The sequence below is a fragment of the Oncorhynchus nerka genome, linkage group LG13 (genome assembly GCF_034236695.1).
Source record: "Oncorhynchus nerka isolate Pitt River linkage group LG13, Oner_Uvic_2.0, whole genome shotgun sequence".
Classification (NCBI taxonomy): Eukaryota; Metazoa; Chordata; class Actinopteri; order Salmoniformes; family Salmonidae; genus Oncorhynchus; species Oncorhynchus nerka.
This window is the reverse complement of record NC_088408.1, coordinates 74853251-74876508: the sequence shown is the minus strand read 5'-3', so window position 1 is coordinate 74876508 and position 23258 is coordinate 74853251. Positions and strand designations below refer to the sequence as shown.

The 23258-nt window shown below is 43.5% G+C and overlaps 3 protein-coding genes across 9 annotated transcripts; 1 reads left to right on the top strand and 2 right to left on the bottom strand.

Moving 5' to 3' along the window:
• Window positions 1–481: 481 nt before the first annotated feature.
• On the bottom strand, window positions 482–10099 carry unga (uracil DNA glycosylase a). Of its 2 annotated transcripts, XM_029678249.2 has the most exons (7): window positions 9982–10099; window positions 9237–9443; window positions 9053–9148; window positions 8782–8879; window positions 6480–6568; window positions 1269–1447; window positions 482–1163 (listed from the first exon to the last, which is right to left on the bottom strand). In XM_029678249.2, the coding sequence occupies exons 1-7, from the start codon at window positions 10075–10077 to the stop codon at window positions 1023–1025; spliced, it is 906 nt and encodes a 301-aa protein (XP_029534109.1). In that variant the 5' UTR covers window positions 10078–10099; the 3' UTR covers window positions 482–1022. The 2 variants fall into 2 exon arrangements, with proteins under 2 accessions (XP_029534109.1, XP_029534108.1); XM_029678248.2 differs by lacking the exon at window positions 9982–10099 and having other exon boundaries at window positions 9237–9622.
• alkbh2 (alkB homolog 2, alpha-ketoglutarate dependent dioxygenase) lies at window positions 9649–13072 on the top strand. 4 transcript variants are annotated; one of them, XM_065026683.1, is made up of 4 exons: window positions 9649–9802; window positions 11190–11467; window positions 11553–11751; window positions 12011–13072. In XM_065026683.1, exons 2-4 carry the CDS (start codon window positions 11206–11208, stop codon window positions 12318–12320), a joined length of 771 nt encoding a protein of 256 aa, XP_064882755.1. In that variant the 5' UTR covers window positions 9649–9802; window positions 11190–11205; the 3' UTR covers window positions 12321–13072. The 4 variants fall into 4 exon arrangements, with proteins under 4 accessions (XP_064882755.1, XP_064882754.1, XP_064882756.1 ...); XM_065026682.1 differs by having other exon boundaries at window positions 11149–11467; XM_065026684.1 differs by lacking the exon at window positions 9649–9802 and adding an exon at window positions 10138–10215.
• On the bottom strand, window positions 12453–23258 carry LOC115140124 (ubiquitin carboxyl-terminal hydrolase 30). 3 transcript variants are annotated; one of them, XM_029678246.2, is made up of 13 exons: window positions 22693–23258; window positions 21302–21411; window positions 21008–21190; window positions 20722–20822; window positions 16878–16976; window positions 16700–16745; window positions 16522–16616; window positions 16349–16408; window positions 16036–16122; window positions 15840–15920; window positions 14229–14451; window positions 13891–13999; window positions 12453–13752 (listed from the first exon to the last, which is right to left on the bottom strand). In XM_029678246.2, exons 2-13 carry the CDS (start codon window positions 21399–21401, stop codon window positions 13506–13508), a joined length of 1431 nt encoding a protein of 476 aa, XP_029534106.2. In that variant the 5' UTR covers window positions 21402–21411; window positions 22693–23258; the 3' UTR covers window positions 12453–13505. The 3 variants fall into 3 exon arrangements, with proteins under 3 accessions (XP_029534106.2, XP_029534104.2, XP_029534107.2); XM_029678244.2 differs by lacking the exon at window positions 22693–23258 and adding an exon at window positions 22025–22155; XM_029678247.2 differs by lacking the exon at window positions 22693–23258 and adding an exon at window positions 21504–22005.

Here is a 23258-nt window from a genome sequence, read left to right as displayed (position 1 = left end):
TGCACCGCTCGGCCATTTAGTCAACAAGTGTTCATTGGGTAGACGGATAAAGCAATGAGTTTAGCATTTGAAAACAGAATCCTTGGGCACCAGGCTCAAACCCGCGAGGCAGCCCGGTTCCAAAACAAATGCAAACAACTTTCAACTGGTGCAAAACACCGGGCATCGAACCCCCCCTCACTTCATGCTGCACATTACCTTTTTAATTTTAATCATGTCAACTTAGAGCATAATTTCCCAAACTCGATTATGGGGACCCCAAGGGGTACCCTAGCACTACACCGCTGATTGAAATATCTCAAAACTTTATGAATAGTTGAATATTTCATAATCAACTCTGTATTGCTAGGGCAAAAACCAGAACATGCAACCCATGAGGTCCCCAGGACTGAGTTTGGGAAACCCTGACAGAGACATCAACCCCAGAGGAAACATTCTAAATAGATTCTTCTCATATTGATTACAGTATCATAAAACAGCCTTGAATAACAGTACGTTTATTTTTAAAGTAGAAAAGCATAATAAAAAATGTACTAAAAATCAAGAACAGAATAATTACATATTTACAGACCAGCCACATTTAGCTCAGGGTTTCACAAACAAATCTGATTCAAATAACCAGCTCATCAAGCTTTGATTACTTGAATCAGCTGTGTGGTGCTAAGGCAAAAACCAAAATGTGCACCCAGAGGTGGGGCCAGGACTGAGTTTGGGAAACCTTGATATAACTGCTATGTTTTGACATAACAAAGTGATACTCGAGGTATTACTTAGCTTGAATGTACATCAAATCCAATTACATTTTAAAAAGGTTGCAAACTGCAAACGAGTGAAAACTATAATCTGCCAATAAAGGAAATTAGTATGAACTTGCCCACTGCAGTAAACATTTACAAACATGTCACCCAGATATTTGATAACAAAAATAATACCATAAGCTTATGGTTTGGTAGCAGTAGTGATGAATCTAGTTAATTGCATTTTGGAATCCCCACCATGAAAATAAGGCTGTGTGGGACATCTCAAAGTGCCTTCCAGTCTATGGGCTCCTTCCCTGATTTCTCCAACAACTCATTGGTCTTGGAAAAGTGCTTGCATCCAAAGAAGCCTCGATGAGCAGATAAAGGGGAGGGGTGTACAGTGGGAAGGACATGGTGACGTTTCTACAGAGGATAAAGACAAAAGACCATTAAGCTGAGGTCAGTGGATTGTGTCAAGAATAGAAAAGTGTTTGTTTCACTATTAATACAATATTACATTTAACCAACCCTATCAATAGCTGCTCCCTTCTTCTGAGCATAGGCCCCCCACAGCATGAAGACGAGGCCCTCCCGGTTGGAGCTGAGCCACTGCACCACAGCATCAGTGAAAGTTTCCCAGCCCTTGTCTTTGTGAGAGTTGGCCTGGTGAGCTCGGACGGTCAGCACAGCATTGAGCAGCAAGACACCTGGAAAGAGAAGCATTATGCCAGTTAGCTCCTGATAACTGCACATCAAGGCATTGAAGTTCATCAATGTCCAATTCATACTTCAATTTACTTGTTCTGATTATCTGCATAATCCTGAATAGTGCCTGCATTCATGACAGTCCTAAGATATTGCATCAGGAGTCTATGATATTTATACTGTATGTCTATAGCCAAACTTGCTAGACCAGGGGTCCCAAACTTAGGGCTGGCCTATAATGCCAAAATATATCACAACAAATTGGAACGGTATTTGATGTTTTGGAATAATAAAAAGGTCTACATTTCCTTTATGAGTAGTGCATGACCCTAGGGTGGCAACACATACATTTTAAGAGATGTCAATGGGTCTTTCTCTATTCTGAATGAGTTGAACAGTGTAAAACAAACTTCAACCAAAAATAATTCAGTATTTTCATCCATTTCTGCATTTCCTGCATCTCATTTGAGATCATTTCCACATTGGGTTGCATGATATGGGCAAAACAATCTTGGCCTTAGTTTTAACCAAATATTGCAATTTGACTAGCGATTTACATCAAAACACTTGGGTGAACTGTTGGAATGGAAATAGAATGAGGAGTTATTGTTACAGGGTAGTAACCAATGTGTTGGTCAGTGTTTCATTGGGGACCCTATAATCTTTGACTACATTAAATGTTTTTTTCGTTGCTACTTCTATTCATGCGGATACAAGAACCATTTGAACAGTTTTCTACTACAGAGGATGGACCGGAAAGAGCATGGATATGTGGAATTGGACAGTGAGGAAGAAGGAAAGGAGTGGAGTGTAGAGGGAAGCGGTATGGTGAAGAAGATTGACATCAAGTACAAAAAGCAAAAAAAAAAACGTACCACAGTAGCTCAGAAATTTTACCTGACGAGAGAGAATGGATTACCTGCGGTGGCAGGTGTGGTGAAGATCGTCGAGGTCGAGCTTTGTCCCAATGATGATAAAGATCATTGTGGCCCAGTGAGTGGGATTTTGAGAGAATGGATCCTTGTCTTCTGGCTGATTCATATGTGGTGTCAGGTTGGGTGGAGAAGAGTTTGGGGACTGTTGAATCTGTGAAAGTACCTTCAAGTGGACTCAATGCTTTTTTGTGTGTTGTCCGTCCAGAAGGACCTGGCGCTCCGCACCACGGGAAAAGACTTACTTTGCTCTCAGGAGCAGGGCATCGCTAAAAGGAGTGATAAGTGGAATCTCGTTAAGTGTTGAGGATCAACTGAAATGGAAGATTCTTGGTGTCTGTGACGAGCGCCATTTGGTGCGAAGCAGACCCGGTGGAGAGCGTGGTGAAACAGAAGACACGGTTTGTCCTGCTGAGTTTTAAATGCAGTCCTTTCACGACAAAGTCAAGTTAGGATGTGTCAGTTATCCTGTGAGAGCTTGTGTCCCGAACCGATCAGTGTTGTAGGTGCTAAGCTTATGGTCATGTCGCAGCAGTGTGTAGGAGGGAGATTCCTAAAGAAGGGCATGAGACAAAGAGATGTGTAATATCTGTGGAAAAAGCTGTGTGTGTTAATGTTGCTGGAGATCAGAAGAGTCCGGTGAGAGAAAGGCAGGTCGAGGTTGACTGGGCCAGAAGAGTACAGAAGGTGTCTTATGTTGAGGCTGTGAAGGGAGTAGTAGAGGAAGATGGGTCCAGGGCGAGTGATCCTAAGAGGTTCCCTGAGAGTAAGCAGAGGCGGGTTTCTCCACGCATCGCGCCGACAGAAACAAACATCTTTCTGGTAAGAAGAGGGGCGGGGGCGTATGCCTTATGGCTAACGAGACGTGGTGTGATCACAGAAACATACAGAAACTCAAATCCTTCTGTTCACCCGATTGAGAATTCCTCACAATCAAATGTCGACAGCATTATCTACCAAGAGAATTCTCTTCGATTATAATCACAGCCGTATATATTCCCCCCCAAGCAGACACATCGATGGCTCTGAACAAACTTTATTTGACTCTTTGCAAACTGGAATCCATACATCCTGAGGCTGCATTCATTGTAGCTGGGGATTTTAACAAGGCTAATCTGAAAACAAGACTCCCTAAATTGTATCAGCATATCGATTGCGCAACCAGGGCGGGAAAAACCTTGGATCATTGTTATTCTAACTTCTGCGACGCATATAAGACCCTGCCCCGCCCTCCTTTCGGAAAATCTGACCACGACTCCATTTTGCTGATCCCTGCCTACAGACAGAAACTAAAACAAGAAGCTCCCACGCTGAGGTCTGTCCAACGCTGGTCCGACCAAGCTGATTCCACACTCCAAGACTGCTTCCATCACGTGGACTGGGATATGTTTCGTATTGCGTCAGATAACATTGACGAATACGCTGATTCGGTGTGCGAGTTCATTAGAACGTGCGTTGAAGATGTCGTTCCCATAGCAACGATTAAAACATTCCCCAACCAGAAACCGTGGATTGATGGCAGCATTCGCGTGAAACTGAAAGCGCGAACCACTGCTTTTAATCAGGGCAAGGTGACTGGTAACATGACCGAATACAAACAGCGCAGCTATTCCCTCCGCAGGGCTATCAAACAAGCTAAGCGTGAGTATAGAGACAAAGTAGAATCTCAATTCAACGGCTCAGACACAAGAGGTATGTGGCAGGGTCTACAGTCAATCACGGACTACAAGAAGAAAACCAGCCCAGTCACGGACCAGGATGTCTTGCTCCCAGGCAGACTAAATAACTTTTTTGCCCGCTTTGAGGACAATACAGTGCCACTGACACGGCCTGCAACGAAAACATGCGGACTCTCCTTCACTGCAGCCGAGGTGAGTAAGACATTTAAACGTGTTAACCCTCGCAAGGCTGCAGGCCCAGACGGCATCCCCAGCCGCGCCCTCAGAGCATGCGCAGACCAGCTGGCCGGTGTGTTTACGGACATATTCAATCAATCCCTATACCAGTCTGCTGTTCCCACATGCTTCAAGAGGGCCACCATTGTTCCTGTTCCCAAGAAAGCTAAGGTAACTGAGCTAAACGACTACCGTCCGTAGCACTCACTTCCGTCATCATGAAGTGCTTTGAGAGACTAGTCAAGGACCATATCACCTCCACCCTACCTGACACCCTAGACCCACTCCAATTTGCTTACCGCCCAAATAGGTCCACAGACGATGCAATCTCAACCACACTGCCCTAACCCATCTGGACAAGAGGAATACCTATGTGAGAATGCTGTTCATCGACTACAGCTCGGCATTCAACACCATAGTACCCTCCAAGCTCGTCATCAAGCTCGAGACCCTGGGTCTCGACCCCGCCCTGTGCAACTGGGTACTGGACTTCCTGACGGGCCACCCCCAGGTGGTGAGGGTAGGCAACAACATCTCCACCCCGCTGATGCTCAACACTGGGGCCCCACAAGGGTGCGTTCTGAGCCCTCTCCTGTACTCCCTGTTCACCCACTACTGCGTGGCCACGCACGCCTCCAACTCAATCATCAAGTTTGCGGACGACACAACAGTGGTAGGCTTGATTACCAACAACGACGAGACGGCCTACAGGGAGGAGGTGAGGGCCCTCGGAGTGTGGTGTCAGGAAAATAACCTCACACTCAACGTCAACAAAACTAAGGAGATGATTGTGGACTTCAGGAAACAGCAGAGGGAACACCCCACTATCCACATCGATGGAACAGTAGTGGAGAGGGTAGTAAGTTTTAAGTTCCTCGGCATACACCTCACAGACAAACTGAATTGGTCCACTCACACAGACAGCATCGTGAAGAAGGCGCAGCAGCGCCTCTTCAACCTCAGGAGGCTGAAGAAATTCGGCTTGTCACCAAAAGCACTCACAAACTTCTACAGATGCACAATCGAGAGCATCCTGGCGGGCTGTATCACCGCCTGGTACGGCAACTGCTCCGCCCTCAACCGTAAGGCTCTCCAGAGGGTAGTGAGGTCTGCACAACGCATCACCGGGGGCAAACTACCTGCCCTCCAGGACACCTACACCACCCGATGTTACAGGAAGGCCATAAAGATCATCAAGGACAACAACCACCCGAGCCACTGCCTGTTCACCCCGCTATCATCCAGAAGGCGAGGTCAGTACAGGTGCATCAAAGCTGGGACCGAGAGACTGAAAAACAGCTTCTATCTCAAGGCCATCAGACTGTTAAACAGCCACCACTAACATTGAGTGGCTGCTGCCAACACACTGACTCAACTCCAGCCACTTTAATAATGGGAAATTATGTAAAATATATCACTAGCCACTTTAAACAATGCTACCTAATATAATGTTTACATATCCTACATTATTCATCTCATATGTATACGTATATACTGTACTCTATATCATCTACTGCATCCTTATGTAATACATGTATCACTAGCCACTTTAACTATGCCACTTTGTTTACATACTCATCTCATATGTATATACTGCACTCAATACCATCTACTGTATCTTGCCTATGCCGCTCTGTACCATCACTCATTCATATATCCTTATGTACATATTCTTTATCACCTTACAGTATGCTACACTCGCATTAACATCTGCTATCCATGTGTATGTGACAAATCAAATTTGATTTGATTTGGTCGAGCAAAAACAACTGCGCTCCTTGAGTGACGGGGCAGGGCTTGGTATGTGTGGAAAGCGGAATGAGAGAGAGGAGACTCAAGTAGTGGAGTAAACTATAAAAACGGACGCTACACACGGTGGAGTAGCGTCTCACATTTTTTTTACATTGAAATAACATTATAGAAAGTAAAGTGGAATCCAAACCGGTCCGTGCATCGATACCGGCATATTGTAAAATACAGTATACCGCCCAGCCCTAGTCAAACTCAATTCCTCAAGGGCTCGTCTCTCTGCTGGCTTTCTTTATTTTGCTTTCAATTAGTGTCCACTTAAGACCTACACAACCAGGCAAGGGGAGTTCCTAACTAATCAATGACTAACTGATCAATAAGGCAGAAGGGAGGAGCGTAAACTTGCAGACATTATGCCCTCCTGAGACACGCGAGCTAGACTATTGTGACTACAGTACCTTGTTTAGCCCATCCAGTTAAATCTCCATGTCCAGGGTGCTGGAAGCCCTCTATATCAGACGCCAATTCTTTGTACATATTCAACAAGCTGAAAAAGAGAAGAGGCAATACATTTGACGATGTGGCAACTGTGTCAATGATATGAAAAACTAAAACCAATACCGAATAAAAAGGCAAAAAAACTAAATGTCCTTCACAGATAAATATACAGTGCCTTCAGAAAGTATTCACACCCCTTGACTTTCTCCACATTTTGTTGTTACAGCCTGAATTAAAATATGTATTAAATATTAAAAATGTAGATTTTGTTTTACACTGGCCTATACACAATACCCCATAATGTCAAAGTGGAATTATGTTTTTTGATTTATTTATAATTTTTTACAAATGAAAAGCTGAAATGTCTTGAGTCAATAAGTATTCTACTCCTTTGTTATGGCAAGCCTAAATAAGTTCAGGAGAAAAAATGTGCTTAACAAGTCACATAATAAGTTAAATGCCCTCACTGTGTGCAATAACAGTGTTTAACATGATTTTTTGAATGACTACTACATCTCTGTATCTCACATACAATTACCGAAGGTCCCTCAGTCGAGCAGTGAATTTCAAACAGATTCAACCACAAAGACCAGGGAGGCCTCACAAAGGGCCCCTATTGGTAGACATTGAATATCCTTAAAGAATGGTGAAGTTATTAAGTACACTTTGGATGGTGTATCAATAACAGTTGGTTGGTGGCACCTTAATTGGAGAGGACAGACTCATGGTAATTGCTAGAGCAGAATATTATCAAATACATAGAACACATGGTTTCCATGTGTTTGAAGCCATTCCATTTACTCCGTTATTATGGGTCATCCTCCCCTCAGCAGCCTCCACTGGTATCAATACACCCAGTCACTACAAAGTCACTAACTCAATTGCCCGGAGAGGAAGGAAACCGCTCAGGGATTTCACCATGACGCCAATAGGGAATTTAAAACAGTTAAAGAGACTAAAGGCTGTGATAGGAGAAAACCGAGGATAAATAAACATTGTAGTTCTCCACAATACTAACCTAATTAAACAGTGAAAAGAAAGAAGCCTGCACAGAATAAAAATACTTCAAAACATTTATCCTGTTTGCAATAAGGCACTAAAGTAAAACTGCAAAAAATTAACATCATGTCCCGTACACAAAGCGTTATGTTTGGGGCAAATCCAACCCAACCAGGGCCTAAAATTAACACCCGCCACCTGCCAAATGTGGGTAGATTTTGGCATTGGTGTGTAAGATGTCTATTTCACCAACCACGTTGACAGATGGTCAGGGCTCAACAGTGCGAACATTTCACTCACATGTGAATAAAAAGTCAAGTATGATCACATTTATATTAAAATAAATGGCGCAGTAGCCGTCTTCAAAGTATTTCTGCCGTTTTGTTTCATAGTTCAATTAAATCGCACCAAGACAAAGAACGACGAATCCTATTTAGCCTATTCCACCTCACACTGCCTGGCTGGGGGCTGTGCACCTTCTAAAGAGCTGAGTGAAAGATTCATTTTTACACCTCGATCACACCGACAGCATCATTGCATTCCGGTACACCAGAAGTACATTCATTTCCAATGGAACACTGCATTTGCCTTGCAGCATTACGTTGCAGAGGCAGTTGCAGTGCGTTGTGTGGTGCTTACGTTGAACATATGCTTCAAACTGTATGTGTAGACGGCTTGACAGAAATGGTAGCAGAAGGTGAATGTTGAAATTTTGTTGCACACATATCCAGATGATTCCGCATACTATTTTGATCAATGAACACCATTCAATTCAGTCGTCAGTTGAATGGTGTTTCCTCCGACACATTGGTGCAGCTGGCTTCCGAGTTAAGCGGGCTGGTGTTAAGAAGCTTGGTTTGGCGAGTCATGTTTCGGGGATGCATGAATCAACTTACGCCTTTCCCAAGCCTGTTGGGAGTTGTAGTGACAAGACAGGATCGCAATTGGATATCACGAAATTGAGGAGAAAAAGGGGGTAAAAATAAAATAAGACACCCAAAAAGACTCACAGCTGTAGTCACTGCCAAAGGTGATTCTAACATGTATTGACCAATATATATATATATATTTTTACAGATGTTAGAATTCTTCTTCCACATTGACATTCAAGTATTTTGTGTAGATCATTGACAAAAAATACATTTAAAAAGACATTTCTAAAGGCACTGTATGTATTACACCATACATTTTATTGCAGGAAACATATTCCCCTTGCCTGGATATGTTTAACATGGTCTACAACGTAATAATACTGTAGGCTACCTGGGTGGAGGTGGGATAGGTCTCTGCACACTGAAGCATAATCCATGGGCTTGGTTTGGACCGTGATATGGGTCCTGACCGAGGACTACAACCTTGACCTGTACCAAGGAGAAATGGCTCTGAACATTATGGGCAGTGCAGTGGTTCTTCCCCCTGGAAATAACTTGTACAGTCTAACCCTATGAGTTGGCTCATACTGTACATTAGCGGGTTCTGCCCCTTAATATGAAAAACTGTACATGTGCCATTGTTGTCAAACACCTAAACTTACATCTTTGATGTCACACATCCGTGTCCAGGTGAAAACATGCTGAGGGGGTGGGTAGACAGTGTTGAGTTTCCTCTCTCCATCAACGAAAGACATCAACTGAAACAGTAAGGAGCGAAGGGAATTTGATTATGCCCATTTATGATAATCTATACGATGTAGCTATGTATGGCTAGACTCATCTTACGTTTATGAAATAAGGCTTTCCAAACTCAGAGACCAAACTCTTTCTCCAACTCTCCCCAAATTCATCCGGTGTGTTACTGGCGGACAGTTTCTCCAACGCAGCTTGCTTGTTTTTGGCGATTCGGGCCAGCAGTTCTGGACACACTGGAGAAGAAGGTGACTCCGTCGTTCCGTTGCCTGATAGCTTCAGCTTCTTCACCCGTCCAACCTTGGTATATTGAGCAAAATGCAAGGTTGGTGAAACATGTGTGGCTGTTAATGGTGCAGTTAAAAACATTATTGGAGAACGTCTCAAATATGGTACATTCATTGCAAGCATTTTAGCCAGCTAGCAACATGTTCTAAATCTACTACGAAATTTCCTAAACACTGACGCCACCCCCTGTGATCGCTGACGGTAAAGATATCGCGGGATTTGTGTGTTACGGTCAAAGATGGTTTAGAATACTGGTTTGAAACCCATGTTGTATGGTCTTTTCAACGTTATCACATAAAATGTAACAATTAAATCAATTATTTTGTTAGTTAGCAAGCAGATTATTGTAATAACAGCGTCAAGACAACAAGGTACGTGCTGGTGAAACAGTATATAACCTGATTTCAATGTGTATACATGCAACTTTAGGTTAAAAGTTGTAATGTACAGAATGTTAGCTACCTAAAATAGTTAGACAATTGCACCGTTTTGTATTCATGCAGCTCGCGTGCAAACAATTATTATAAATTAATAGTGCGCTAATTCTCACATGTTCTTGGGCATCCTCTCTCTCATGTTCCCCTCCCGAAGCTCTCTTCTTCGAAATGGGCGGGAAAAAAGAATTTATAGTTTTCTGCCCTATCATTTTTAGTAACCTTGATTAATTTGGTAGTAGTTGACTTAGAGCTTGCTTTCCTTATTGTTCAGCAGCACAAACACAGTCCCGCTTGTTTTGAACCACTTCTCTGACAGAACATTTCCCGCCAACTTGCGATGACGTATGGTAAGGTGAACGCGCAGGGCTTCGGTCACAGTATGGTCGGCGCTATCCAACATGGTCTCAGAGCATTTAGTATTATTCTGTACGTAATTTGACCACTCTAGTTAGTATGATATGTATTCATTTGTGGCTGTCCAATCACCCATTTCATTTCATGTTACAAATTACAATTCGTATTATATGTTATGAATTTGCAAAACGTACAATATAATACATTTGCAAAACGTGTTATATGTTACGAATTTGCAAAAGTGCAATGTTATGTTAGCTAGGCTAGGGTTAAAGGTTAGCTAAAATGGTCAAGGTTAAGGGAAGGGTTAGCTAACATGCAAAGTAGTTGCAATGTAGCTAAAAAGTATTAGGTAGTTAAAAAGTTGCTAAAATGCTAAAGATGTCCATGATGAGAGTTGAACACACAATATTTGGGTTGCCAGACGTTCACTTTTTATGCCAACCCATTCCCCAAGACCAACCATTGAAGTTGAAATTTAAAATGGTTACGGCAGTGTTTACCAAACTCGGTCCTGGGGACCCTAGGGGGTGCACGTTTTGATAAATTGATTATTTGAATCAGCTGTGTAGTGCTATGGCAACAACAACAAAAGAGTGCACCCCTTGGGGTCCCCAGGACCGAGTTTGGGAAACGCTGGGTAAGGGTAGAGGGGGTTAGGGCTTAAGGGCAGGGACGTCCCAAGGACCCCGGTTGGCACTGTCCATCATAGTGTGCATTTTGTACCTGTTTACGTCAATGGTTATAGTTCAATGTTCATACTTGAGATTAGCAAGGTATTAAACTGTAATGGCCAAGTATAGTGATATGTTGTAAACTTTCTACTCACGTATTTAGTAATGAATTATCCTATGCTATACGTTTATCTGTAGGCCTATTCCTCCTGTTATCCGTACTCCTGCGTTCTCTTTTCATTCTTGGTCTAGGACATTATTACAAGGAAGTTTTCTCATGTTGGTGAGCACAGAGCAAGGTGGCGGCTGATGGATACATTTGTGAGTCAAACCAGGAAGCGCTATATTGATGGGACAACAGATGAACAGAGAGAACCTGTGTTGAAAAAATGTAAAGAGGAAGAATGCAATCAGGGGATTGTAAAGGAGGATGCCGATTTGACTGAGTTCTCTCAGTCTTGGCAGAAGATTGAAGCAGAGGGACTGGACTGTGACTATGCTCTACTCTTTCCTAAAGAGGAAGCAGACTGCCTCTACACACAGCTGGAGGAGGAGGTAGTCTACCTCACAGGTATACAATTGTCACACTCAATTCAGTGACAGTTCAGATACATTTCTTCTTGGTATGTAGATGAGCCATTCTTATTTTGTTACAGGAGATAAAACAAAGATTCAGGTGTTTGGGAAGGTTTACAATGTCCCCAGAAAGCAGGCGACTTGTGGGGACGCAGGACTAACCTACACCTATTCTGGAGTGAGTCTTCAGGCTAGCCCGTGGACTCCAACCTTGGAGTACATTCGTGATGCTGTTACAAAGGCAACAGGGCAAACATTCAACTTCGTCCTGATTAACAGGTGAGTCTGTCTACACTGCTATAGAAGATTCTACATCTACAGGGGTGTATTCATTATGTCTTGCAATGGAAATAGTTTACCGTTTAAGAACCAAATAGAAGCAAATGGAGCAAAACAGGGAGAGACCTACTTGAATTTGTCCAATAGCTAGTTTTTGTTGCAAAACGTTTTCTGTTTGGAGTAAACGGTTTCGGTGTAATAAATACACTCTAGGACTGTTCGACTGTGATTCCATTGTAGCTGCTCCTGGTTTTCTCAGGTACAAAGATGGACATGATCACATGGGTGAGCACCGTGATGATGAGCGGGAACTGGATCCCCTCTGTCCCATCGCCTCCGTATCCCTGGGGGCGGTCCGGGACTTTGTTTTCAGACACCGGGAGTCACGGGGAAAACAGCGCCGACGGCAGATCAACCCGGTGAAGCTTGAACTGGCCCACGGAAGCCTGCTCCTCATGAACTCTCCCACAAACACCCACTGGTACCACAGCCTGCCAGCCCGCAAGAGGGTCCTCACACCCCGCATCAACCTTACCTTCAGACGCATCCTCCAAGACGGCAAGAAATGAGGGTCAGACATGTTCCGTTGGGAGTCTCACTTCATTGTGGCTGACGTCAGGGGACGTACTGTCCCCACTGCAATATTGATTCAACTAGTTTCTGAATTTGTTCATGGTCCAATTCATAAAAATCAGTCGTGGTAACTCTTTACTTATAGATTTTTTATTTTCATAATTGTATCTTTGAAAAATATCAACTTCTTGACAGATCTCACACACACAAATCTTCAAAATATACATTAGTGCAAATTGATCAGAAAATGGGTTAGAGGGTTATTTAGAGGTTGCATCCTAAATCAATACTTGGAGGAGAGTGAGTAAATGGCAGTATTTATAACTGGTATGCTTGTTGAGCAATACACACAGATTGTGTAGTTGTACACACTGCCACCACAACTTTAAACACTTTGGCAAATCAGACAATATTTGGGGTAAATTTGTTACATTGCTATCAATTCCAATTCCGCTGCTCTATAAAAGAGTTGTAAAACTATCATGTTGCTTCAATATCATTTAGGAACAAAAATAGCAATATACACATTAGCTTGATACAATGAGATCTTGTGCAACAACTGCAGAAATTATTCTACATGAAAGTAAATGGTCTGCAGGCATGTGGAGCTAGACTACAATCCAAACCACCTGCACGTTATTACAGTATTCTGAATTTGTTACACACATAGAAAAACGTAATATACAGCAGCTTATATACAATGTCAATTGAAACATTGCATTATTTTAATTAAACCTACATTAAGATATATTGAGTGATTATTTCCAGACAAATGGCTGAAGACAGTGATTAAAGTACCTCCACATTTCCTAATCTAGTAACACCCATTTAGCCTAAAACATCTTGGTTGAAGTAACGCAAATCTTTTGTGAAACGACTACCAGTATTCTGAGATGTTTTTGAGAACAGTCCAATCATTCCTACAGGTAGGCAATCTCTGGGATCTAAAAGGCAGTGCATCCTAAATCGCTGTAAAAGACGAGGGGGACATTCATGATTTTAATATGACAGGTCAAAGTAGAGCAGCATAATCTTTTGTACTGTTAAAGAACAATCCTACAGGTAAGCCATTGGGGCAGGAGAATTACACTTCTGAGGGGTGTTTTCTGTGGCACAAATGGCTGTGGTGGTATGGGTTGGCAGGGGAGTAGGTGTCCAGTCTGGCTCAGTGCTCCGGGGCTCTACTCCTCCAACAGTAGACGGAGCCGTCTCACCCGCTCATAAAAGAGTAGGTAGGCGTTGGAGGACAGCACCTCCTGCAGACTGGCCTTGCGTACAGAGTCATCTGAAACCCACAGCCACTGGGAGCTGAATGGAGAGGGGCTGTGGGGCGAGGGAGGGCAGCGGCGGTAAGTCACAAAGTGTCCTGAGTTCATGTCACCATGGTGAACCAACACAGCCATCAGTTGAAAGTGGTATTCTGAGGAGCTGTGGAGAGACATGGTGTATTCAACAGTGTTATCAGAGTACACACTATAATTCCAAGACAATTTACTGAGTTTGTATAATTGGTTCTTCTCTTTATTGATATGAAAAGGCTGTTTAAGATTATCAGGTTGTGTTTACCTGTAGTCATATGTGAGGTTGACCTGTGGGTTCAACCCAGGAGAATGGAGAAAGACAGACGAACAGGTTCCATTGGACTGAGGCTTGTTGTTGTTATGGTGTTCTATATCTGAAAATAAGTAGAATACAGTATGATCTTAGTGTTGTACAAGGCCTTTCAAGGGTTTGTAAAACAACAATTACATTATGAGAGTATCTGTCCTCAAACAAATCCCAAATAATCTAAGGCCAATTTCCAACAATCATGACAGGTCTCAGTCCTCTCAAGCTGAAAAGGCAAGAGCTCATAAGACAAGCAATTTAGTTCCAGGAAGACAATTTAAGTGATTTCACCGTACCTTTGCCATTGGGAGGGGTCTTATCTGCAGCTTCTCCTGAATCCTCTGCTTTAATGGTTTTGGGAGTACAGTTGATGACCTGGAGCCTCTGAATGGTTGCGCGGTGTTTGTAGTGGTCCATAGACAGGTACTCTGAGATCTGGACATGTTCCTGTCTCTTTATGGGCGTACCCTCATTAGACCATGTCAGTCTCTGCAGGTGAATACAGAGACACTGTGGGAGCTGGAGGGAGGAGTCACAAACACACGCCGTCATATACCTGTATACAGTATGTCACATAACTGAGGACAAGGATATCCTGAAGCCAGACACAAATGCATCTGATAGTGCTGTGTGCAAGGGGATACCAGTAAAGCAGTGAAACCATTTAGTACACGGCAATTGTTTCACATATCATCAAGTAGGTCACAATAGGTAGGTTTCCATCCAATTGGTGACAGATTTTCATGTGAATATTCTAAAATCTGCATAAAGAAAATATGCACATTTTCCCACCAAACGGACTTGTTGCAGATAAAAATCATTGTGTGATGGAGTGCATGTTGTTACGTTTCATGTTGTTTTCTCCCTCTCCCCATCTCTCTCCTGCCCTACCGCACCTGCTGTCTTGACCTCAATGCTCTGCTATGAAAAGCCAACTGACATTTACTCCTGAGATGCTGACATGTTGCACTCTCTTCAACCACTGATTATTTTTTGACCCTGTGGGTCATATATGAACGTTTGAACAGCTTGAAGAACGATCTGGCCTTAATGGCCATAAACTCTTATCTCCACTCAGCACAGCCAGAAGAGGACTGGCCACCCCTCAGAGCCTGGTTCCTCTAGGTTTTTTTCCTAGGTTCCTGCCTTTATAGGGAGTTTTTCCTAGCCAACGTGCTTCTACATCTACATTGCTTGCTCTTTAGGGTTTTAGGCTGGGTTTCTGTATAAGCACTTTGTTACATGATTGATGTACCGAATAAAAATCTAAAGTCCAATGTGTTTCCATTGCATTTCCAACTACCGAAAATACGACCCTGGATATTTATTGGAAAGGAGCATCAAGCTCATCACCGTGCACTTTCACCACCCTGTGAAGTTCATAGATTGTTTTATCTACACTGCACTACAAAAGGCAGTAACCACCTTTTTCTGTCTAGACAGGAATTTCTGATACTCCATGATATATTCTGATCAACTGGCTCGTTCTTGTGTCAAGAAACTAAATGCCAAGATTAAATCAGATAATATACCTGGCCATTACAACAGATTACGAATTTGGTCAAATATGTTTAGTTACTGCGTTTTGCCTTTTTAGGGCAGCATAGCCTAATAAACTGCATGGCTTCCTGAGTCGTAGGAGGACCACACACCATAATATTGTGTGACTCAAAGTTCACTTCGATATGATGGTTATCTAATCAATATTTGCACATAAGGATGTTTCCACCGCCATTTCTTGTATAATTAATTTGACCAATACAAAAAGATCCCACCATGTCGAACGAACAAATTATCCGTCTGCATTTCTAAAATTGTGCCGAAACTTCCTGTGTCTATCACAGCAATTTCTGTGTACGTTTTGACTTTACTTGCATAAAAACATGGTTAGTGGGAAAGACCATTACCTTTCCCAGTTTAAGCTGTTTGATGAAGGTTGTCCTCTGGCTTTCCAGGACATGCCCATTCACCAAGGTGCCTTGTTGAAGCTGACGGGAGAGATGATGTCAAAACAAGGTTCATTCTAAAGCTCCAAAATAACATACCCATAGGCTCACAGAAGTACAGTTCCTTTTTCTTAACCAACCAAGTGAAGACTAGTACCTTGGTGCAGTTTTCACACTCCACCTCTTTAATGGTCTCTGAAGAGATGAAATGCTGGAGACAGTGATCCAGAGAGATAGGCCAGCCCTAAAGGGAAATATACTCAGCACATTGCATATACTGTAGCTCACAAGCTATTATTTTACATAGTCGTGTAGAACAGGGTTACCTGAACTCGTGGATGCTTTTGCTCCTGCAACATTGGTGTACACATAATGATATTTGTACCAGCAATGGTACAAGGAAAACCTTCACCTGAATGATTTGAAGGTTTCCGTCATGTATTTTTTCTCCTGTCACCCATTCTGCTTACCCATTGCGGTGAAGGGATGGATAAGGAGAGGCTGTCGAAAGAGTCATATCGCACTGGACTCTGCAAACAAGAAAAGGAATTAATAGCACAAACAAACCACTGATTTAATGACAGTACACTGCCAAATATCTGATATTCACGTGTTATGAAAAATAATCAAATACATTAATCACCTGTTGTTCGCAACGCTTGCAAGCCATATTGCTTGTTAGGCGGCCATGGAAAGGATGTGGAAACTTCCAAGGACTTCGTAAAGGATGAAGAGGGCCTGGAAGAGCAAAAGTAGTTTCCCTATTTTCCCAAAACCTACTTCTCTAGTAAAATATTCCACACCACTATTTGCTTTCTTACCTCGACTCTTGCAGCTTAAGGTCTTATCATCTATATCTGGGAGACTCTGATAACAAAAATAAAGGAACAGAAGTCAGAAGGCAAAAATGCAATTAACTTACATCAAAAACACACTGTGCTGAAAGAGACTAAGCTTAGCAGGGCTATGAGTATTAAAGGAAAGGGAGTGACAACGTACCTCAAGGGACTGAATGTCAAAGAGGTGGGTGACTTTGGGCTGTCGGTCTCGCTCCTCCTCCAAGGAAGAGGTGAGGACATGGAAGAGCTCATGGGCATCCTAAGAAAAGTAAATAGGGACGAGAGATTAAACCAATATACCTTACACATTTACATTTTAGTCATATAACACACGCTCTTATCCAAAGTGATGTAGTTAGTGCATTCATCCTAAGATACTTGTGCGTATGTGGAAACCCCTTCAAATTAGTGGATTCAGCTATTTCAGCCACACCGTTGCTGACAGGTGTATAACATTGAGCACACCACCATGCAATCTCCATAGACAAACATTGGCAGTAGAATGGCCTTACTGAAGAGCTCAGTGACTTTCAACGTGGCACTGTCAAAGGATGCCACGTTTCCAACAGTTCAGTACATCCAAATTTCTGCCCTGCTAGAGCTGCCTCTTTCAACTTTAAGTGCTGTTATTGTGAAGTGGAAACGTCTAGGTGCAAAGGCTCAGCTGCGAAGTGGTAGGCCACACAAGCTCACAGAAAAAGACCGCAGAGGGCTGGTAAGTCGCAACACTCACTACAGAGTTCCAAACTGCCTCTGGAAGCAACATGACCACAATAACGGTTTGTGGGGAGCTTCATGAAATGGCCGAGCAGCCACACGCAAGTCTAAGAACACAATGTACAATGCCAAGCATCGGCTGGAGTGGTGTAAAGCTCGCCGCCATTGGACTCTGGAGTGATGAGTCACGCTTCACATGGGCCGAATACAACAGGTGAAATGCTTACTTTACAAGCCCTTAACCAACAAAGCAGTTGGGAAAAATAAGTGTTAAGTAAAAAATAAATACACTGCTCAAAAAAATAAAGGGAACACTTAAACAACACAATGTCACTTTTGGTCACTTTTGAATGCTGGCAGTGCTTTCACTCTAGTGGTAGCATGAGACGGAGTCTACAACCCACACAAGTGGCTCAGGTAGTGCAGCTCATCCAGGATGGGACATCAATGCGAGCTGTGGCAAGAAGGTTTGCTGTGTCTGTCAGCGTAGTGTCCAGAGCATGGAGGCGCTACCAGGAGACAGGCCAGTACATCAGGAGACGTGGAGGAGGCCGTAGGAGGGCAACAACCCAGCAGCAGGACCGCTACCTCCGCCTTTGTGCAAGGAGGAGCACTGCCAGAGCCCTGCAAAATTACCTCCAGCAGGCCACAAATGTGCATGTGTCTGCTCAAACGGTCAGAAATAGACTCCATGAGGGTGGTATGAGGGCCCGACGTCCACAGGTGGGGGTTGTGCTTACAGCCCAACACCGTGCAGGACGTTTGACATTTGCCAGAGAACACCAAGATTGGCAAATTCGCCACTGGCGCCCTGTGCTCTTCACAGATAAAAGCAGGTTCACACAGAGCACGTGACAGTCTGGAGACGCCGTGGAGAACGTTCTCCTGCCTGCAACATCCTCCAGCATGACCGGTTTGGCGGTGGGTCAGTCATGGTGTGGGGTGGCATTTCTTTGGGGGGCCACACAGCCCTCCATGTGCTCGCCAGAGGTAGCCTGACTGCCATTAGGTACCGAGATGAGATCCTCAGACCCCCTGTGAGACCATATGCTGGTGTGGTTGGCCCTGGGTTCCTCCTAATGCAAGACAATGCGAGACCTCATGTGGCTGGAGTGTGTCAGCAGTTCCTGCAAGAGGAAGGCATTGATGCTATGGACTGGCCCGCCCGTTCCCCAGACCTGAATCCAATTGAGCACATCTGGGACATCATGTCTCATCCATCCACCAACGCCACGTTGCACCACAGACTGTCCAGGAGTTGGCGGATGCTTTAGTCCAGGTCTGGGAGGAGATCCCTCAGGAGACCATCCGCCACCTCATCAGGAGCATGCCCAGGCGTTGTAGGGAGGTCATACAGGCACGTGGAGGCCACACACACTACTGAGCCTCATTTTGACTTGTTTTAAGGACATTACATCAAAGTTGGATCAGCCTGTAGTGTGGTTTTCCACTTTAATTTTGAGTGTCACTCCAAATCCAGACCTCCATGGGTTGATAAATTTGATTTCCATTGATAATTTGTGTGATTTTGTTGTCAGCACATTCAACTATGGAAAGAAAAAAGTATTTAATAAGAATATTTCATTCATTCAGATCTAGGATGTGTTATTTTAGTGTTCCCTTTATTTTTTTGAGCAGTGTATAATTAAGAGCAGCCGTAAAATAAACGTAGCGAGGCTATATACAAGGGGTACCGGTACAACTGTCTTGGTGTGTTCGGACCATGATAGTTTGTTGGTGATGTGGATGCAAAGGAACTTGAAGCTCTCAACCTGCTCCACTACAGCCCCGTCGATGAGAATGGGGGCAGTCCAACCGACAAATCTGGGTTTGGCGGATGCCAGGAGAACGCTACCTGCCCCAATGCATAGTGCCAACTGTAAAGTTTGGTGGAGGAGGAATAATGGTCTGGGGCTGGTTTCATGGTTCGGGCTAGGCCCCTTAGTTCCAGTGAAGGGAAATCTAAACGCTACAGCATACAATGACATTCTAGATGGTTCTGAGCTTTCAACTTTGTGGCAACAGTTTGGGAAGCCCATTTCCTGTTTCAGCATGACAATGCCCCCGTGCACAAAGCGAGGTCCATACAGAAATGGTTTGTCGAGATCGGTGTGGAATAACTTGACTGGCCTGCACCGAGCCCTGACCTCAACCCAATCAAAACACCTTTGGGATGAATTGGAACACCGACTGCGAGCCAGGCCTAATCGCCCAACACCAGTGCCCGACCGCACTAAAGCTCTTGTGGATGAAAGGAAGCAAGTCCCTGCAGCAATGTCCCAACATTTAGTGGAAAGCCTTCCCAGAAGAGTGGAGGCTGTTGTAGCAGAAAATGGCAGAACCAACTCCATAATAATGCCCATGATTTTAGAATGAGATATCCGACGATCAGGTGTCCACATACTTTTGGTCATGTAGTGTAGGTAGGTGGGACGACCACATATCTCAGTCATAGACTGAACAAAAATATAAAATGCAACATGTAAAGTGTTAGTACTGTGTTTCATGAGCTGAAATAAAAGAAAAATCCCAGAAATATTCCATATGCACAAAAAGCTTATTTCTCTCAAAATATTGTACACACATTTGTTTCTGTTTGTGAGCATTTCTCCTTTGCCAAGATAATCCATCCAACTGACAGGTGTGGCATATCAAGAAGCTGATTAAACAGCAGGATCATTACAGGTCCACATTGTGCTGGGGACAATAAAAGGTGACTAAAATGTGCAGTTTGTCACACAACACAAGGCCAGATGTCTCAAGTTGAGGAAACGTGTAATTGGCATCCTGACTGCAGGAATGTCCACCGGAACTGTTGCCAGAGAATTTAATGTTAATTTCTACCATAAGCTACCTCCAACGTCATTTTAGAGAATTTGGCAAGAAGTCCAACCGACCTCACAACCACAGACCACAGCCCAGGCCCTCCACATCTGGCTTCTTCACCTGCGGGATCGTTGGGAGGGGGGGCACTGAAGAGTATTTCTATCTGTAATAAAAACTTTTTCTGATTGTCTGGGCCTGGCTCCCCAGTGGGTGGTCCTCCCAGGCCCTCCCATGGCTGTACCCCTGCCAAGTCATGTGAAATCCATAGGGGGATTAATTGCTGCTCTATTGGAAAGTACCATGGTATTGTAGTGGATGTGAGCTTCGACTGGAAGGGCTGCCTTTTAATTTGTTTTGAACGTGGAGCGGAATTCTTATGGGGAACAGATTTAAGACAATCATTTTGACTTGAATGCTCTGAAAAAATGCTCACAAATACTTAACAAGTAAGGATAACGTACCTGTTCCTCAAAGGAACTGATGTGCCACCTGTAGAGTCTGAGGACCTCCAGCAGACGCCCTGCATCCAGCACATCCTCCCCAGTGTTGTCGTTTGACAATGCTGCAAATCAGAGAATGTACTGTCAGAGTGCATCCCATATGGTACCCTACATAGTGCATTACATGGGCCCTGGTTAAAAGTAGTGCACCTTAGGGTATAGGGTGCCACTTGGGTTGCAACCACAGAGTCTAACAATTGAGTGTACAGGGATTCTGATTCCTTCTTCGCCCATCACCAAACACTACCTTGGAGAAGCTGCAGGAGTGTTGTGGAAAGTTTGGGGTCCTTCTCTGGCTCGTCCTCTGACACACCTTTGCGGCTAGTGAACTCCTCCAGCCACTTGACGAAGGAAGGGCAAGCTGCCAGGCCCTGGAGCAGAGAGTTCATGAAGCAGGTGTTTCCCAGGTTCAGCAGGCCTGGTACCATGCCTATGGTGGATACTTTTTTTAGTATACAGTCAATGGCCCTCATAAACATCCACCTACATAACATTAGTGATCTCGTATTTAACTGCCTACACAGACATTGGGCAAGCTTACCTTTCTTCCTTTTCTTGCTGTCTGTAATTGGACCCCATAGAACATATACTCCAGCAGCCATGGCAGCCGCTATTCCACCAATGACTCCCCAGTTTTTCATAATTTTATTCCTGAAAAAAAATCAAAAGTGATTACATATTATTGACAGTCTCATAGAAAAGGTTGAACTGTTGGGACATCAAATGAGTTTCCCTTTACTTACTCTGAATATATTCTATGTCCATACCTAACAAACTCTAATGTATCCAAAGCAGCAGCGGAGCTCAAATTAGCTCAATAAACCTGTTGACTAGATAATTCCTGGTTCATATGAGTCGAATTTCATTTGCTGAACATGACACATGTTCGCCAGGCAACGACAGGCAGTCCTGTCGACATGACAGACAGATCTGCCTATAAACGTTAGCTACTGTAGATTGCTCTTTTTGACATCCTCTACTACGACACAATGCACAAAGACTTCTCTAAAACATGTTGGAATTTTGCTAACAGGTGGTATGGTAATCCCATAATAGTCCGTAAAATTGTTAATTTCAGATTGATGCAGTCAGATCAACAGTACTCTATTGCTTTGGCGTCGTTTGGGTGTGCGCCACTTAAAAACGTCGTTCGAACTGCGCACTAAGAAAGAGCAAGCTCATTGAACACACTTCGCTAAACCCCGACACAATCACACATTTAATGGGCGAAAAGAAAGGCCTTGTAAAAACATTCAGGTCTGACCTGACAATGGTACCAGAGTACAGGAACTCTCGAATAAGCTTTTCAGATGTCGCTGATCTGCACCACGGCATATTCTCGGAGCTAACGTAGTGGAACTTAAATTGGGATCTTTGGATTTTTGACGGACCAAACACAGCTGTACAGGAAGTCATTTGTTCGATACTTCTTTTTTTTTTAATGAACAACAAATCAATACAGGACGTACATGTGGGAACACAAGTATATATACACATAATATACAAAGGACAATTGGGCTAGGGGGTAAAATATCACATTTACTCAAGGACCTTAAGGGACATACAAACACTTATTATTATAACAGCTTTTTTGTTAGTATAGTATTTAATTGTCTTAAAATAGTTCAATTTCTTTTTGACGTCAAGAACATGTGGTGTTGTGTTTGTAAATTTACATTTGTGAATATGACATTTGTCCAAAATAATAATTAAATTAATTACATATAATGTTTCATCTTATTTCTATCGTAGGTAAAGAATCCAAGCAGTACATCTCTCCATAATAGTGTAAGATCTTCATAAATGTGTTCAATTATACATCTACTGATGTCTTGCCACAGTTTTCTTACATGAATACAATGCCAAAAAAGATGCAACACTGTTTCTGGATGGTCATTACAATAGAACAATTTGAGTTAATGTTTTCCTTACACTATCAGTTGAATTATCTATGTTCCTTCTGGTGAGATTTTAGAGAGGAATATGGATTTCTGAACCGTTGATGAAGCCTCGTCCTCCGACGAAGTAAGCAGCCTTTTCCTCATTTCGTGCTTTCTTGATCGTTGGCCACAACCTGTTCCTTCTTTCTATGTCCTCCGGGCTGAGATGCTCGGCGAAACGCATACCATGGCTCTGAAGGAAGGCGTTCTTCCTAGCAGCTTTCCAGACAGCATCCCTGTAGAATCTGGCAGTGAAGAGGATGATGATACCGCTTGGTCTTGAATCGTTTTGCTGTTGCTTCTTGCCGAGGCGACGTCCAACGTTGATGGTATCACGAAACACAGTATAGACTTTACGTCTGTCCCCTTGCGCGAACCAGGCGCACTGCACACGTCAACAATCACCCTCGAAGCACCGCGCACATCCTCATTCTCCACCTCTGGCACGCCGTAGGGTCTCAGGTTCCATCTTCTTGTGTATTGTTCCAGATCAGTGCGACATCTATGGTTGACATTGTTATTCTTTTCCACACTTTCTTCAACTTTGCAGACTTCATC

Coding starts and splice junctions, on each gene's coding strand:
- unga (XM_029678248.2), bottom strand. CDS start 9,554: ATGCTTGCAATGAATGTACCATATTTGAGACGTTCTCCAATAATGTTT. Junction 6,569..8,781: donor CCTATCCCACCTCCACCCAG/GTAGCCTACAGT, acceptor TCTCTTTTTCAG/CTTGTTGAATATGTACAAAG. Junction 1,164..1,268: donor AGGGAGCAGCTATTGATAGG/GTTGGTTAAATG, acceptor TATCCTCTGTAG/AAACGTCACCATGTCCTTCC.
- alkbh2 (XM_065026683.1), top strand. CDS start 11,206: ATGGATACATTTGTGAGTCAAACCAGGAAGCGCTATATTGATGGGACA. Junction 11,468..11,552: donor GGAGGTAGTCTACCTCACAG/GTATACAATTGT, acceptor ATTTTGTTACAG/GAGATAAAACAAAGATTCAG. Junction 11,752..12,010: donor AACTTCGTCCTGATTAACAG/GTGAGTCTGTCT, acceptor TGGTTTTCTCAG/GTACAAAGATGGACATGATC.
- LOC115140124 (XM_029678244.2), bottom strand. CDS start 22,095: ATGCCGTGGTGCAGATCAGCGACATCTGAAAAGCTTATTCGAGAGTTC. Junction 21,412..22,024: donor TACTCTGGTACCATTGTCAG/GTCAGACCTGAA, acceptor ATTTTTTTTCAG/GAATAAAATTATGAAAAACT. Junction 16,123..16,348: donor CCATCCCTTCACCGCAATGG/GTAAGCAGAATG, acceptor ATTTCCCTTTAG/GGCTGGCCTATCTCTCTGGA.